At 42.9% G+C, this 16,129-nt stretch overlaps 1 protein-coding gene across 22 annotated transcripts in view; it reads right to left on the bottom strand.

The window, feature by feature from the left end:
- Positions 1-16,129, bottom strand: part of SFI1 (SFI1 centrin binding protein) — a 115,723-nt gene that overhangs the window by 61,294 nt on the left and 38,300 nt on the right. For 17 of the 22 annotated variants that reach the window (XM_054240310.2, XM_054240311.2, XM_054240315.2 and 14 more), the window contains 2 exons: positions 10,183-10,293; positions 7,638-7,732 (listed from right to left, as the gene is read on the bottom strand). In XM_054240310.2, coding sequence (XP_054096285.2) covers positions 7,638-7,732; positions 10,183-10,293 — 206 coding nt within the window. Of the gene's footprint in view, positions 1-769; positions 868-7,637; positions 7,733-10,182; positions 10,294-16,129 lie in introns of all 22 variants that reach the window. The other 5 variants (XM_078338772.1, XM_078338792.1, XM_078338780.1 and 2 more) reach the window with 1 other exon arrangement.

Raw genomic sequence — 16,129 nt, 5'->3', positions numbered from 1 at the left:
ATACTAAGTCTTGTTCTCTAACCATAATGGAATTAACTAGAAATCCTTAATAGACAACAACAAGAGCTAACGATCCTAACACCCAGATAGGAGACTTAGATTCAATGAGACAGAAAATTAATAAGGATATCAAGGACTCGAACTCAGATCCAGAACAAGTAAACTTAATAAATATTTATAGAGCTCTCCACTTCAAATACACAAAATATACATTCTTGTCAATACCACATCACACCTACCCATTAGTTTAAATGAAACATTGGCCATTATTAATACCCAATTTTTTTCAAAATAAAGCAATATTTCCATTTACTCTCCCTCTTTCTCTTCCTCTTTCTTCCTCTCCTTTACTTATTTTTTTTTTCTTTCCTTCTCTCAAAAAAAAAAAGAAATCAACTTGTAAACCTCTAGATCCAGGTTGGCAATGTCTCTTTCATTGCTTGATTTCCTTTCTTCCCTTCCCTCCCTCCCTCCCTCCCCGCTTCCTCCCTTCCTTCCTTCCTTCCTCCCTACCGTCCTTATTCCCTTCCTTCCTGCCTTCCTCCCCCCCCAAAAAAAAAAAAAAAAAAAAAAAAAGAAATCCTTAATAGAAAGATATTGGGAAAATCCCAACTATTATAAAACTAAACACACTTCTAAATAATCTACGGGGCAAAGAGGAGGTCTCAGGGAAAATCAGAAAACAAATTTTTTACTGAATGGAAACAGAAATATCCTTACTCAGGATCTCCCAAATTCTAAACCACAGCACCACACTAGTCCTCATTACCTGAAATGTGCTAATTCCTGATGTCCAGGGTGAAACCAAGCAAGGATCGAGTTTGCACCACTCTGCACTCCATCCTGAGTGACAGAGGGAAATCCTACCTGAAAAAGAAAAAAAGAAAAGCCTGGCTATGGTGGCTCATGTCTGTAATCCCAGCACTTTGGGAGGCCGAGACAGGCAGATCATGAGGTCAGAAGATCAAGATCATCCTGGGATAAACCTCTAGCCAGACTAATCAAGAATAAAAGACCAGACATAAATTACCAACATCAAGGAATGATAGCTACAGAATCTGAAGACATCAAATCATAATTATGAAATATTTGGCCAGGCATGGTGGCTCATGCCTATAATCCCAGTACTTTGGGAGGCTGAGGCAGTGGATCACCTGAGGTCATGAGTTTGAGGCCAGCCTGGCCAACATGGTGAAACCCTGTCTCTACTAAAACTACAAAAATTAGCCAGGCATGGTGTCAGGCGCCTGTAATCCCAACTACTTGGGAGGCTGAAGCAGGAGAATCACTTGAACTAGGGAGGCAGAAGTTGCAGTGAGCCGAGACTGCCTGCGCCATTGCACTCCAGCCTGGGCTGCAAGAGTGAAACTGTTTCCAAAAAAAGGAAAGAAAAGAAAAGAAAAAAAAAAAGAAGTACTCTATGCCTATAAATTTGACAACATATTTGAAATGGGCCAATTCCTTGAAAGATATAAACTATCAGGCCAGGCACAGTGGCTCACGCCTGTAATCCCAGCACTTGGGGAGGCCAAGGCGGGCAGATCACAAGGTCAGGAGTTCAAGATCAGCCTGGCCAACATGGTGAAACCCCATTTGTACTAAAAATAAAAAAAATTAGCTGGGCATGGTGGTGTGCACCTGTAATCCTAGCTACTCAGGAGGCTGAGGCAGGAGAATTGCTCGAACCCAGGAAGCAGAAGTTGCAGTGATCTGAGATCGTGCCACTGAACTCCAGCCTGGGCAACAGAGTGAGACTCCATCTCAAAACAAAAAACAAAAAACAAAAAAACCTACCAAAACTCACTCAAGAATGAGTGTAGTGGCTCATGCCTATAATTCCAGCTCTCTGGGAGGCTAAGTGGCAGGATCACTTGAGGCCAGGAGTTTGAAACCAGCCTGGGCAACAAAGCAAGACTCTGGCTCTAAAAAAAATAAAAATAAAATTATCCAGGTGCGGTGGCACATGACTATAGTCCCAGCTACTCAGGAGGTTGAGGCAGGAGGATCACCTAGCTCAGCAGTTAGACAGAGGCTATGGTAAACTATGATTGTACCACTGCACTGCAGCCTAGGCAACAAAGTGAGACCTCATCTTAAAAAAAAATTGGAAAGAATAAATAACCTAAATAGTTTTGATCTATTAAAAACTTGAATTCAAAGTTAAAAACCCTCCAAGAAAGAAAATTCCAGGCCTAGACTAGGATTGCCCTGGAGAATTTTACTAACCACTCGATAAAGAAATAATACCAATTCTACAAATTTGTTTTAGAAAATAGAAGAGGGTGAAATACTTCCCAACTCATTCTGAGGCCAGTATTAATGGAACCAAAACCAGACAAAGATATGACAATAAAGAAAAACTACAGACCAATATCACTCATGCATATAGATGCAACCCCACCCACCCAATAAAATATTAGTAAATTGAACCCACCAATATATAAAGAGTGGTATTAATCTCTGGACCATGGCTGGGTTTGGTGGCTCATGCCTGTAATCCCATCACTTTAGTAGGCTAAGGTGAGTGGACTACCTGAGCCCAGGAGTTTGAGACCAGCCTGGGCAACAGTACAAAATCCCATCTCTATAAAAAAAAAAAACACAAAAGAAAATTAGGTGGTCATGGTAGCATGCAGCTGTGGTCCCAGCTACTTAGGAGGATGAAGTGGGAAGATTGCCTAAGCCAGGTAGGTCACGGCTGCAGTGAGCTGTGACTGCACCACTGCATTCCAACCTGGGCAACAGAACAAGATCCTATCTTTAAAAAAAGTCTGAGAATATGAAGCTGATTCAAAATTTGAATATCAGCTGGGCACGGTGGCACATTCCTATAGTCCCAGCAACTCAGGAGGCTGAGGCAGGAGGATCATGTAAGCTGAGGAGTTTGAGATCAGCCTGGGCCAAACAGTAAGACGCTATCGCAAAAGAAAAAAAAAGTTGAAACTCATTCTATATAATTAACCTTAATAAAAGACTAAAAAAGAGGCCAGGTGCAGTGGCTCATACCTGTAATCCCAGCATTTCGGGAGGCTGACGTGGGCAGATCACCTGAGGTTGGGAGTTCAAGACCAGCCTGACCAACATGGAGAAACCCCATCTCTACTAAAAATACAAAATTAGCCAGGCATAGTGGTGCATGCCTGTAGCCCTAGCTACTCAGGAGTCTGAGGCAGGAAAATCACTTGAACCTGGGAGGCAGAAGTTGTGGTAAGCCAAGATTGCACCACTGCACTCCAGCCTGGGCAACAAGAGCAAAACTCCATCTCAAAAACAAAAACCAAAAGACTAAAAAAGAAATCATCTCACAATCATCTCAAAAGATACAGAAAAACAGAAAAAAAATTCAACATTCAATAATGATTAAAATGCTCAGAAAAGTAGAAATATAATTTACTTAACATCACTGATGAAGGACATATATAAAAAGCATACCACTAACATCATATTTAATGATTAAAAGCTGCGTGCTTTTTCCTTAAGACCAGGAAAAAAGCAAGGATGGGTCCACTGTTACCACTCCTATTCAGTATCTTACGGAAGCCCTAGCCGGTACAATTAAAAAATAAAAAGAACTTGAAGAGGAAGGAATAAAACTGTCTCTATTCACAATTTGTCTACACAGAAAACCCCATGGAATTTACAAAAAAGCTGTTAGATAATAAATGAATTTAGCAAGTTTGCAGGATATACAAGATCCATATGTAAAACTACAGAGTGTTTAGAAGAAAACATAAGAGAAAATCTTTGTGACCTTGGGTTAAGGCAAAGTTCTTAGAGATGACATCTAATATACATCAAAAAATATAATTCAGCTGGGCACAGTGGCTCATGGCGATAGTCCCAGGGCTTTAGGAAGCCAAAGTAGGAAAACTGCTTGAGGCCAGGAGTTTGAGACCAGCCTGAGGAAGAAAGCAAGACCCCCATTTCTTTTTGCTTGTTTTTTAACTTTTCATCCATGCTTTAAGGACGTTTGACAAGACCCCCATTTCTACAAAAAATTAAAAAACTTAGCCAGGCATGGTGGGGCATGCCTGTAGTCCCAGCTACTTGGGAGGCTAAGGTCAAAGTCCAAGAGTTCCAGGTTGCAGTGAGCTATCATCACACCACTGCACTCCAACCTGGGCAACAGTAGGACTCTCTCTCAAAAAAAAAAACAAAAACAAACCCATAACCCATAAAAATAAAAAAAGAATAGATTGGACTTCATCAAAACTAAAAACCTTTCCTCTGAAAAAGATACTGTTAAGAAAATGAAAAGACAAGTCATAGACTGGGAGAAGACATATGCAACTCATGCTTTGACAAATGCTTGTAACAGAATACATATAAAAAACAAAAAATTAGGCTTGGCTTGGTGACTCATGCCTGGAGTCCAGCACTTTGGGAGGCCAAGGCAGGGTGGATCACCTAAGGTCAGGAGTTCCAGACCAGCCTAGGCAACACAGTGAAAACAAAACAAAAAAAATACAAAAATTAGCTTGGTGTGGCAGCGCACCATGTAGTCCCAGCTACTCAGAGGGCTAAGGTGGAAGAATCACTTAACCTGGGAGGTGGAGGTTACAGTGAGCCAAGATTGCACCACTGCACTTAAGCCTGGGCAACAGAGCAAGACACCATATCGAAAAAAAAAAAAAAAACCCACCCAAACCAAACTAACCAACAAAAAACTTTCAAATCTCAACAAGAACACAAATAACCCAATTTAAAATGACAGAAGATCATGAACAGACACTTCACCAAAAACAGATATAAATAGCAAATAAGCACAGGAAAAGATATTCAACATCAGTAATTATCAGAGAAATGCAAATTCAAATCACAATGACGTATCATCTTGCACCAGTCAGAATGACTATTATTAAAAAGTTAGGTTGGATGTGATGGCTCATGCCTATAATCCTAGCACTCTGGGAGTCTGAGGCGGGAGAATCACTTGAGTCGGGAGGTCCAAGACCAGCTTGGGCAACAGCAAGACCCTATCTCTACAAAATATAAAAAGTTAGCCAGGTGTGGTAGCATATGCCTATGGTCCCAGCTATTCAAGAGTCTGAGGTGGGAGGATCACTTGAGCCTGGGAGGTCAAGGCTGCAGTGAGCTGTGACCAAGCCACTGCACTTCAGCCTGGGTGACACAGCAAGACCCCCTCCTCATGTAAAAAATAAAAAATTAAACAACAGATGTTGGAATGGACGTGGAGAAAGGGAACACTTAATGCACTGCTGGTGGGAATATAAATTAGTTGAACCCCTATGGAAAATAGTATGGAGATTTCTCAAAAAACTAAAAACAGAACTACCATTCAACCCAGCAATCCCCCCTAGGGGGAACCCAAAGGAAGATAAACAATTGTATTAAAAAGACACCCGCACTCATATGTTCACTTCAGCAAAATCATGGAACCAACCTCAGCATCCATCAACAGATAAGGAAACTATACACCAGAGCTGGGTGTGGTGGCTCATGCCTATAATCTCAGCACTTTGGGAAGCCGAGACAGGCAGATCACTTGAGGTCAGGAGTTTGAGACAAGCCTGGCCAACACAGTGAAACCCTGTCTCTACTAAAAATACAAAAATTAGTCGGGCATGGTGGCACGTGCCTGTAGTCCCAGCTACTTGAGAGGCTGAGGCAGGAGAATCTCTTGAACCCAGGAAGTGGAGGCTGCAGTGAGCCAAGATCATGACACCATACTCCAGTCTGGGCAACAGAGTGAGAAGTCTCAAAAACAAACACACACACACACACACACACACACACACACACACACACGGAATACTACCCAGCCATAAAAAAAGAATGAAATACCACATTCTCATTTGTAAGTGGGAGCTAAGCAGTTGGTACACATGGACATAAAGGTAGAGATAATAGACACTGGGGACTCCAAAAGAGGGGGAAGGGAGGGTGGAAGAGGGGCAAGGGTTGAAAAATTACCGATCATGTACAATGTTCTCTATTTGGGTAGTGAGTGCTCTAATCTCCACCATTATGCAGTATGCCCACATAACAATAATTTTTAAAAACCCACAACTAAATGCCTGTATACACCTATTAGTATGGCCAAAGCAAAAATTTTCATGACAATACAAAGCAGTCAAGAGAATGTAGAGGAAGTAGAACTCTCATGAATTACTGGTGGAAATGCAAAATGATACAGCCACAATGAAAAAGTTTGCCAGTTTCTTACAGAATTAAACTTAAGCGTAGGTGCGGTGGCTTATACCTGTATTGCCAGCACTTTGGGAGACCAAGGCAGGTGGATTGCTTTAGACTAGGAGTTTGAAACCAGCCTGGGCAATATGGCAAAAGGCTGTCTCTACCAAAAATACAAAAAATTAGCTGTATGTGGTAGTGTGTACCAAAGTCTTGGAACTGAACATCAAAAAGAATGAATCTTACTGTATGTAATTAAAAAAATAACAACAAAACAGTATAAGTTACTTACCAGTGAAACAGTGCGTTTGGTGCAGTTACTAAGAGGCTTTGGTAAGAGCTTCTCAGATTTCAAGAATACAGACAGGGGAAAGACCACTGGGAAGATCAAGGGGAAGCTAGACATGTAAATGGGCCTGAAGGAAAAACTATAGGGACAAAGATGGAAAGATAAGGAAGTACACATCCAGTGTGTCAAGGTCAGAGGGTGTAGAGCAGAAGCGACAAAGATCTTGTATGCCACACCAAGCAGGGTTGACTTTATGTAAAGGAGTGACATGATCTTATCTATGTCTTACCAGTCTTGTAGCTATGTGTACAATGAGAAGCAGGAAAAAATAAATGAGGGAGATTAATGAAGAGGTACTTATAACACTCTGGAAAAAAAGATAAGGATTACTCTCAGGCAGTAGCAATGCAAAGATGACTGCAAGTGATGCTCAGAGGGCCATCTTAAAAGATTAGGTAAGCGATGACACAAGGCATGAGGAATGGATGCCATTCCTAAGGAAAAGTCAAAGGAACAGCAGGTCTAAGTGGTAGGGGAGTAGACAGGTTGTACTTGTATCTTGCAGAATTTGAGGCATCTTTAGGATATTCTGCTGCGAATCCAGTCTGTATTATCATTTTGAAACTCTAAGTCTTTTTCCTTAGACTTTCCACATGGGTTTCTCAGTTCAATTCACAGAGAAACCAGACTAACCAGAGCTAAAGTGGCCACTTTAGTATCACTAAGGGACAACTTGGGCAAGCAGATAAAAAAAGAGCACTGCAGCTCTGCTCCAGACTCTCCAGGTAACTTGACACAGCAAGATAGACCACAGCCCCAGCTGCCATGGGGGAGAGTCACAGACAGCACACTGAGCCAGCAGGCCAGGAACAGCCAGTTCACACAAATTCTAATTAAATGAGCTTTAAGGGCTCAAACCACGCCATACTGAGAAAACCACAGGGACCCAATCCTAAGGTGCCCACTCAGAGATCACACTTTCTGAAAAATTATGAAAGAGAATCAAACAAATCTTCCTTAGATCTAGAGTTATTCTAGGTCTAAGATTCTATTCTAAGATTATGAAAGAAAAATCAAACAAATCTTCCTTAGACCTAGAGTTATTCTATCTCTAAGACAATGTGTTTATCCTTCCTAAGACCTTCTGCAAAGTAAATTTGGGCATCTTCCTTAGACATATACTTCTTTTTCTCACCGTGAACCTCGGCTCTAATGTACTTGCTCCTCATCTCCTGCTGCTGATGCACGTAGGTCTTCCAGGTCTGGAACATCAGGTTGTACAGGTAATACCTGAGGAGCCAAAAAAGCAAATGGCATTTCTTTAAAACAAACAACAAGCCAGGTGCGGTGGCTCATGTCTGTAATCTTAGCACTTTGGGAAGCTGAGACAGCTGGATCACTCGAGATCAGGAGTTCAAGACCAGCCTGGCCAATATGGTGAATCCCCACCTCTACTAAAAATGCAAGAATTAAGCCAGGCGCAGTGGCTCACACCTGTAATCCCAGCAATTTGGGAGGCCAAAGTGAGCAGTCACGAGGTCAAAAGATTGAGAACAGGGCTGGGTGCAGTGGCTCATGCCTATAATCCCAGCACTTTGGGAGGCCGAGGCAAGTGGATCACAAGGTCAAGAGATTGAGACCATCCTGGTCAACAAGGTGAAACTCTGTCTCTACTAAAAATACAAAAATTAGCTGGGCCTGGTGGTGCGCGCCTGAGTTCCCAGCTATTCAGGAGGCTGAGGCAGGAGAATTGCTTGAACCCAGGAGATGGAGGTTGCGGTGAGCTGAGATGATGCCATTGCACTCCAGTCTGGGTAACAACAGCGAAACTCTGTCTCAAACAAAAAAAAACCAAAAAACTTTTTTTTTCTTTTTTAGTACATAGTCTCACTCTGTCACCCAGGCTGCAGTGCAGTGGCATGATCTTGGCCCACTACAACCTCTAACTCCTGGGTTCAGGAGATTTTCCTGCCTCAGCATCATGAGTCGCTGGGACTATAGAGACGTGCCACCATGCCCTGCTAATTTTTTTTTTTTGAGAGACAAAGTTTCACCCTGTCTCCCTGGCTAGAGTGCAGTGGTGCAATCTCAGCTCACTGCAACCTCCGCCTTCATGTTCAAGCAATTCTCCTGTCTCAACCTCCCAAGTAGCTGGGACTACAGACACATGCTGCCATGCCTGGCAAATTTTTTTTGTATTTTAGTTGAGATGGGGGGGTCTCACCATGTTGCACAGGCTGGAATTTTTATTTTATCTTTTGATCGATTGATTGAGACAGTCTTGCTCTTGTTGCCCAAGCTGGAGGGCAATGGCATGATCTCAGCTCACTGCAACCTCTACCTGCCAGGTTCAAGTGATTTTCCTGCCTCAGCCTCCCGAATAGCTAGGGTTACAGGCATGCACACCACCACACCCTGCTAATTAGTAGAGACAGGGTTTCTCCATGTTTATCAGGCTGGTCTCAAACTCCCGACCTCAGGTGATCCACCCGCCTCAGCCTCCCAAAGTGCTGGGATTACAGGCGTGAGCTACTGCACCTGGCTCAGGTGGCCCAACCTCAGGTGATCCACCTGCTATCTGCTTATTAGAAGAACTCAGCGTGTCTCTATTTTATCTGAAATAGCCATAAATCAGAACTCTTGCTCCAAAGAACCTAACGACATAACTATAATAAGAGTGAATACCATTTTAAATATACGATCTACAAGAAATGACGTTCAGGTTTTAAAAAAAGGTCTGAAAATGTGTATTTGATATAACAATTCTCAATTGCTACTTTCCCCTTCACTTATCCCTGAGAATGTGAATGTCAAGGGGTAAGAGTTTTTTTTCTTTCTTTTTTTTTGGAGACAGGGTCTAGCTGTGTTGTCCAGGCTGGAGTTTAGTGGCACAATCTCGGCATCACTACACTCCACTAATTTTTTGTACTTTTTTGTAGAGATGGGATTACGTCATGTTGCTGAGGCTGGTCTCAAACTCTTGTGCTTAAGTGATCTACCTGCTTTGGAATCCCCAAGTACTAGGATTACAGGCATGAGTCACTGCACCTGACCTCTATTTTCTTAATGTTCTATTTTGGGCATATGTTTTTTCCCATAATCAATATAAATTAAAACACTTTATTACTTTAAAAACAGGGTGAGGCATGGTGGCTCACACCTGTAATCCCAGCACTTTAGGAGGCCTAGGCAAGCAGACCACTTGAGGAGACCAGCATTACCAACGTGGAGAAATCACGTCTCTACTAAAAATACAAAATTAGCCAGGTGTGGTGCCTGTAATCCCAGCTGCTCTGGAGGCTGAGGCAGGAGAACTGCTTGAACCCATGAGGCGGAGACTGCAGTGAGCCAAGATTGCACCATTGCACTCCAGCCTCGGGAACAAGAGCAAAACTCTGTCTCAAAAAAAAAAAAAATCCCAATCCTTTCAGAATTAGGAACTATATAGAAGTGAGAATGGGTAGGAAAAACCCATTCAAACTATTAGCATAACAAGCACATAAAGTTTACCTCAATTAGAGGGGGGTGTGTGTGTGTGTTTTCACGTGCCCAGCATGTGCATGTATGCTTGGGTTTAATTTGGGACTTCAATCTTGCTAACTCTAAAAAGGATTTGAAGAAACACAAATCCTTTTTGAAGAGTGATCCAAAGTTTACTCATTTTGACCATAACATGCCAACAAGCAGTCATCTGATAATGTGCCTCAGTAAAATTGACAGAGTGTAACATGAAATCTGACCTGTAGTGACAGTCAGCTCGAACACAGAGTTTCCACTCATGGTGGAAAACCCACCACTCTTCTTTCCATTCTCCGAAGATCTTCCGCAGTAATTGCTGCTCATAGTAAAATCTAGGGGAATAAAAAAAAAAATCAGAGAATTATATACAGTGACGTTGGAGCTAACATCTATTCCCAAATCACAGTTTCACATTGTTGTTGCCTTCTCATAAAAACATGAACACCAAGATAGATTAAAAATGGAGGTCAGGCATGGTGGCTCATGTCTGTAATCCCAACACTGAGAGGTCGCAAGGAGTTTGAGACCAGCCTGGGCAACATAGCAAGAGTACATCTAGGGCTAAGTGCAGTGGCTTATGCCTATAATCCCAGCACTTTGGGAGGCTGAGACAGATAGATTGCTGGAGTTCAAGACCAGGCTGGGTGACATGGTGAAACCCAATCTCTACAAAAAATAAAATATTAGCCAGGCATAGTGGGGGCATGCTATTGTAGTCCCAGCTACCTGGGAAGTTGAGGTGGGAGGATTGCTTGAGCCCAGGAGGCAGAGGTTACAGTGAACTGAAATCGTGCCACTGCACTCCAGCCTGGGCGACAGAGTGAGAACCTGTCTCAAATACATTAAAAAATTAATAATAATAAGCTGGGTGCAGTCACTCATGCCTGTAATCCCAGCACTTTGGGAAGCCAAGGCGGGTGGATTACCTGAGGTCAGGTGTTTGAGACTAGCCTGGCCAACATGGCGAAATCCCATCTCTACAAATACAAAACTTAGCCAGGCATGATGGTGTGTATCTGTAATCCCAGCTACTTGGGAGGCCAAGGCAGGAGAATCACCTGAACCCGGGAGGCAGAGGTTGCAGTGAGTCAAGATCACACCACTGCACTTCAGCCCGGGTGACAGAGCAAGACTTCCGTCTCAAAAAAAAAAAAAGTAAAATAATAAAATTAAAAAAATAAGACTCCATCTCTACCAAAAAATAAAAAAAAATAAAGTTATGACAATGTCTCACTATATTACCCAAGCTGGTCTCGAAATCTTGGGTTCAAGTGATCCTCCCACCTGAGCCTCCCAAAGTGCTGGGATTACAGACATGAGCCACTGTACTAAGCTCTACAAAAATTTTTTTTGATTAGCCAAGCATGGTGGCACCTGTGGTCCCAGCTATTCTAGAGGCTTAGGTGGGAGGATCACTTGAGCCTCAGAGGTCAAGACCCTATCTCTTAAACAATCAAAAAAACATAAATTGGCTTTTTCAGATCAGAATCTCAGAACTACTTAAATTAGAAATGAGGTGAAAATTTTTCTAATATTGATTTTACTGATTAAAGATGTTAAAGTAAAATAAAAATCTGATAATTTTTTTGGAGACAGAGTCTCGCTCTGTTGCCCGGGCTGAAATGCAGTGGTACAGTCATGGCTCACTGCAGCCTTGACCTCCTAGGCTCAAGTGATCCTTCCACCTCAGCCTCCAAAGTAGCTGTGACTACAGACATGCTCCACTACTATGCCTGGCTAAGTTTTTTTTTTTGTAGAGACAGGGTTTCATTATGTTACCCTAGCTAGTCTTGAACTCCTGGGCTCAGGTGATCCTCCTGCCTTGGTCTTCCAAAATCTCACTTTTCAAATACTATAAAGTGAATTGAAAATTACTATTTTTGTTTTCATTCAGCAGAATGAAAAACATTTTTATTACTAAAAAGTAGTAATGTCTTATTTACAAACATATGAATTCAAAGTTGTAAAATAAGTGAATGCCTAACAATGTTCCTAGTACTTAACAGCAACATATAGGATATTAATTTAGCTGAAATCTGAAGAGGGGAATTGTAATAACAGCAAAAGGTGAGTAAGAGAAAGTAGTGAGGAAAAAGACATAAGGAACACAGAAGAGCAGTCACAGATGGTGTTGATTTCTTTTTTCTTTTTTGAGACAGTCTTGCTCTGTCACCCAAGCTGGAGTACAGTGGCACAATGTCTGCTCACTGCAATTTCCGCCCCCTGGATTCAAGTTATTCTTGTGCCTCAGTCTCTCAAGTAGCTATGACTCCAGGAGCACATCACCCGGCCCAGCTAATTTTTGTATTTCAGTAGAGATGGGGTTTCACCATGTTGCCCAGGCTGGTCTTGAACTCCTGAGCTCAATCTGCCCACCTTGGCCTCCCAAAGTGCTGGGATTACAAGTGTGAGCCACCAGGCTGGCCTATCAATCACTTTGAATTTCTTGTCATGATTCTGCAGGTTACTAACATGTCATTCCTCCAAACCCACTCACGGTTTTGTTTTCTTCTTTCTTTTCTTTGAGATGAAGTCTTGCTCTGCTCCAGGCTGGAGTACAGTGGTACAATCTAGGCTCAGGTTCAGGTGATTCTCTTGCCTCAGCCTCCCAAGTACCTGGGATTACAGGTACGTGCCACCACACCCAGTTATTTTTTTTTTAAAGACAGGGTTTCACCATGTTGGTCAGGCTGGTCTTGAACTCCCGACCTCAGGTGATCCGCCCACCTTGGCCTCCAAAGTGCTTGGATTACAGGCGTGAGCCACCACGCCCGGCCTAATTTTTGTATTTTTAGTAGAGGTGGGGTTTCATCATGTTGGCCAGGATGGTCTCAATCTCCTTACCTCATGATCTGCCCACCTTGTCCTCCCTAAGTGCTGGGATTACAGGCATGAGCCATCCTGCCTGGCCCAAGCTATTCTCCTGCCTCTGCCTCCTTAGTAGCTGGGACTACAGGTGGCTAATTTTTGTACTTTTAGTCAAGAAGAGGTTTCACCATGTTGACCAGGCTGGTCTCGAACTCCTGAGCTCGGGTCCACTGGCCTCAGACTCCCAAAGTGCTGGGATTACAGGCACCCAACTCCATTTAGTTTTTGAAAACTAGCTTACAAAGACATACAAAAGGGTATTCATCTCACTATTGCTTATAATAGTAACAAGAGAGAGTCAAACATTACAAATACCCATCAAAAGAGGACAGGTCAACACAATTCCATCGATGCCATGCACTCATTTTCTACAAATGAAGCAGAGCTAAGGGTACTAAAGTGGAGAGATGCTTCAGAAAGTGGCTAGGTGAAAAAATAAAGTCACTGCACTGCGTGGTATGTATAATATCTTTTTTAAAAAATTAGGCCAGGCACAGTGGCTCACACCTATTATCTCAGCACTTTGAAAGGCCAAGGTGGGCAAATCACCTGAAGTCAGGTGAGACTAGCCTGGCCAACATGGTGAAACCCCATCTCTACCAAAAATACAAAACTTAGTCAGGCGTGGTGGTGCATGCCTATAGTCTCAGCTACTTGGGAGGCTAATGCACAAAAATCGCTTGAACCCAAGAGGTGGAGGTTGCAATGAGCTGAGATCAGGCCAATGCACTTCAGATGGGTAATAGAGAGAGACTTTGCCTCAAAATAAACAAACAAATAAATAAATAAATGTTAAAAACAGTATTTTATTTTTTTGAGAATGCGTTTTGCTCTTGTTGCCCAGGCTGGAGCGCAATGGTGTGATCTCAGCTCACTGCAACCTCCGCTTCCCAGGTTCAGATGGTTCTCCTGCCTCAGCCTCCCTGGGATTACAGGTATACGCCACCAGGCCCAGCTAATTTTTGTATTTTTAGTGGAGACAAGGTTTTACCATGTTGGTCAGGCTGGTCTTGAACTCCTGACCTCAGGTGATTCACCTGCCGAGGCCTTTCAAAGTGCTGGGATTACAGGCATGGGCCAATGCACCTGGCCTGTTTTTATATATTTGCAGCACACATATGTTGGAATACATCAAATATATATACATTTGTGTAAATATAAATAAGCATGTGTGTATACATATATATATGATTATATCATACATATTAAAAGCCTGGAAAGAGTTCGAGAATATCAAACTACTGCCAGTGGTTCTCTCTCAGGGAGGGATTACAGGAGACTGGCATTTCTTAAACTGTACATTTCTGTAATATTTGAAAAAATTTTGAGATTTATTCACAATTTTTTCTTTTTTGAAGTTGGAGTTTTGCTCTTGTTGCCCAGGCTGGAGTGCAATGGTTTGATCTTGGCTCACCACAACCTCCACCTCCCAGGTTCAAGTGATTCTCCTGCCTCAGCCTCCTGAGTAGCTGGGAATACAGGCATGCGCCACCACACCCAGCTAATTTTTTTCTATTTTTAGTAGAGACGGGGTTTCTCCATGTTGGTCAGGAAGGTCTCAAATTCCTGACCTCAGATGATCCACCCACCTCAGCCTCCCAAAGTGCTGGGATTACAAGTGTGAGCAACCACCCCGGCCGTTTCTGTTTTTGTTTTTTTTTGACACGGAGTCTTGCTCTTGCTCTTTCACCCAGGTTGGAGTGCAGTGGCATGATCTCAGCTCACTGCAACCCATGCCTCCTGGATCCAAGCAATTCTCATGCCTCAGCCTCCTGAGTAGTTGGGATTACAGGTGCACACCTCCACACCTGGCTAATTTTTGTATTTTCAGTAGAGACGAGCTTTCACCATGTTGGCCAGGCTGGTCTCAAACTTCTGAGCTTGTGATCCACCCGCCTTGGCCTCCCAAAGTGCTGGGATTACAGACTTGAGCCACCATGGCTGGCAATTCTAAAAAGTTGTAATAAAAAGGAGCCATTTGCACATGGTAAAATGAACATATACATTTACCTCCTTCTATTCCCCACACTGCATCAAATAACAACAAATGTATTCAAAAAGTATAAGCCTATAAAGACCAAGAAGATAGGAGAAAGGGTGACAGACAAGAACTGTCAACAAATTTTAGTCAATAGAGTGGCAGATGAACTACCACTTTTGGTAATTTGTCAACAAATCACCAAAATTTGTTGACAGAGAAAGGAAAGAACTAAGTGTCCTGTTGTTGAGAGGGAAGGGAGACAAGAAGCACCTGGCTGGTGGCGCAGCCCCAGAAAGGGGTAGTAATAAGAAGCATCAGGAGGCGAGGAGATGTGGATTGAGATGAAAACACAGGATTGTTTGTAAGCCTACATGTCAGAAGTGGTTAGGCCACTGGATCCCATTACTCACTCAAGCAGAGACTCAGGTTTATCTCTGGAGAGGCGAACCAGAGGAGCACTTGACTCCAGAATACTAGGCAAAGCTTTGGAGATGGTCCCAGACCAAAAGTCTATATACTGAACCATAAGACCCATCATCCCTTTCCCTGCTTGCACCCAAGCTTATAATTAACACCTTCGGTGCAGTGATTCATGTCTATAATCCCAGCACTTTGGGAAGCTGAGGCGAGGGATCACTTGAGTCCAATTTAAGACCAGCCTGGTGAACATGGAGAGACCCCCAGCTCTCCTAAAAATACAAAAATTAGCCAGGTGTGATGGTGCATGCCTATGGTCTCAGCTACTTGGGAGGCTGAAACAGGAAAATCGCTTGAACCTGAGAGGGAGAGGTTGCAGTGAGCTGATATCAAGCCACTGCACTCCAGCCTGGGTGACTGACAGAGTAAGACTGTTTAAAAAAAAACAAAAACAACAAAAAAGTCCAGGCATGATGGCTCACACCTGTAATCCCAGCAAGCCAAGGCAGGCAGATCATGAGGTCAGGGGTTTGAGACTGGTCTGACCAACATGGTGAAACCTCATCTCTACTAAAAATACAAAAATTAGCCAGGTGTAGTAGCATGTGCCTGTAATCCCAGCTACTTGGGAGGCTGAAGCAGGAGAATTGCTTGAACCCAGGAAGTGGAGGTTGCAGTGAGCTTAGATCACACCACTGCACTCCAGCCTGGGTGACAGAGGGAGACTCAATCTCAAAAAAAAAAAAAAAAACTGTAGGCCAGGCACGGTGGTTCATGTCTATAATCCCAGAACTTTGGAAGGCTGAGGCGGGTGTATCACGAGGTCAAGAGTTTGAGACCAGCCTGGCCAAGGTGGTGAAACCCCATCTCTACTAATAATAGAAAAATCAGTCAGGCATGGT

Source organism: Callithrix jacchus, chromosome 1 (genome assembly GCF_049354715.1).
Source record: "Callithrix jacchus isolate 240 chromosome 1, calJac240_pri, whole genome shotgun sequence".
Taxonomy (NCBI): domain Eukaryota; kingdom Metazoa; phylum Chordata; class Mammalia; order Primates; family Cebidae; genus Callithrix; species Callithrix jacchus.
The sequence above is the reverse complement of the archived record's forward strand: the minus strand, read 5'-3'. Positions and strand labels throughout refer to the sequence as shown.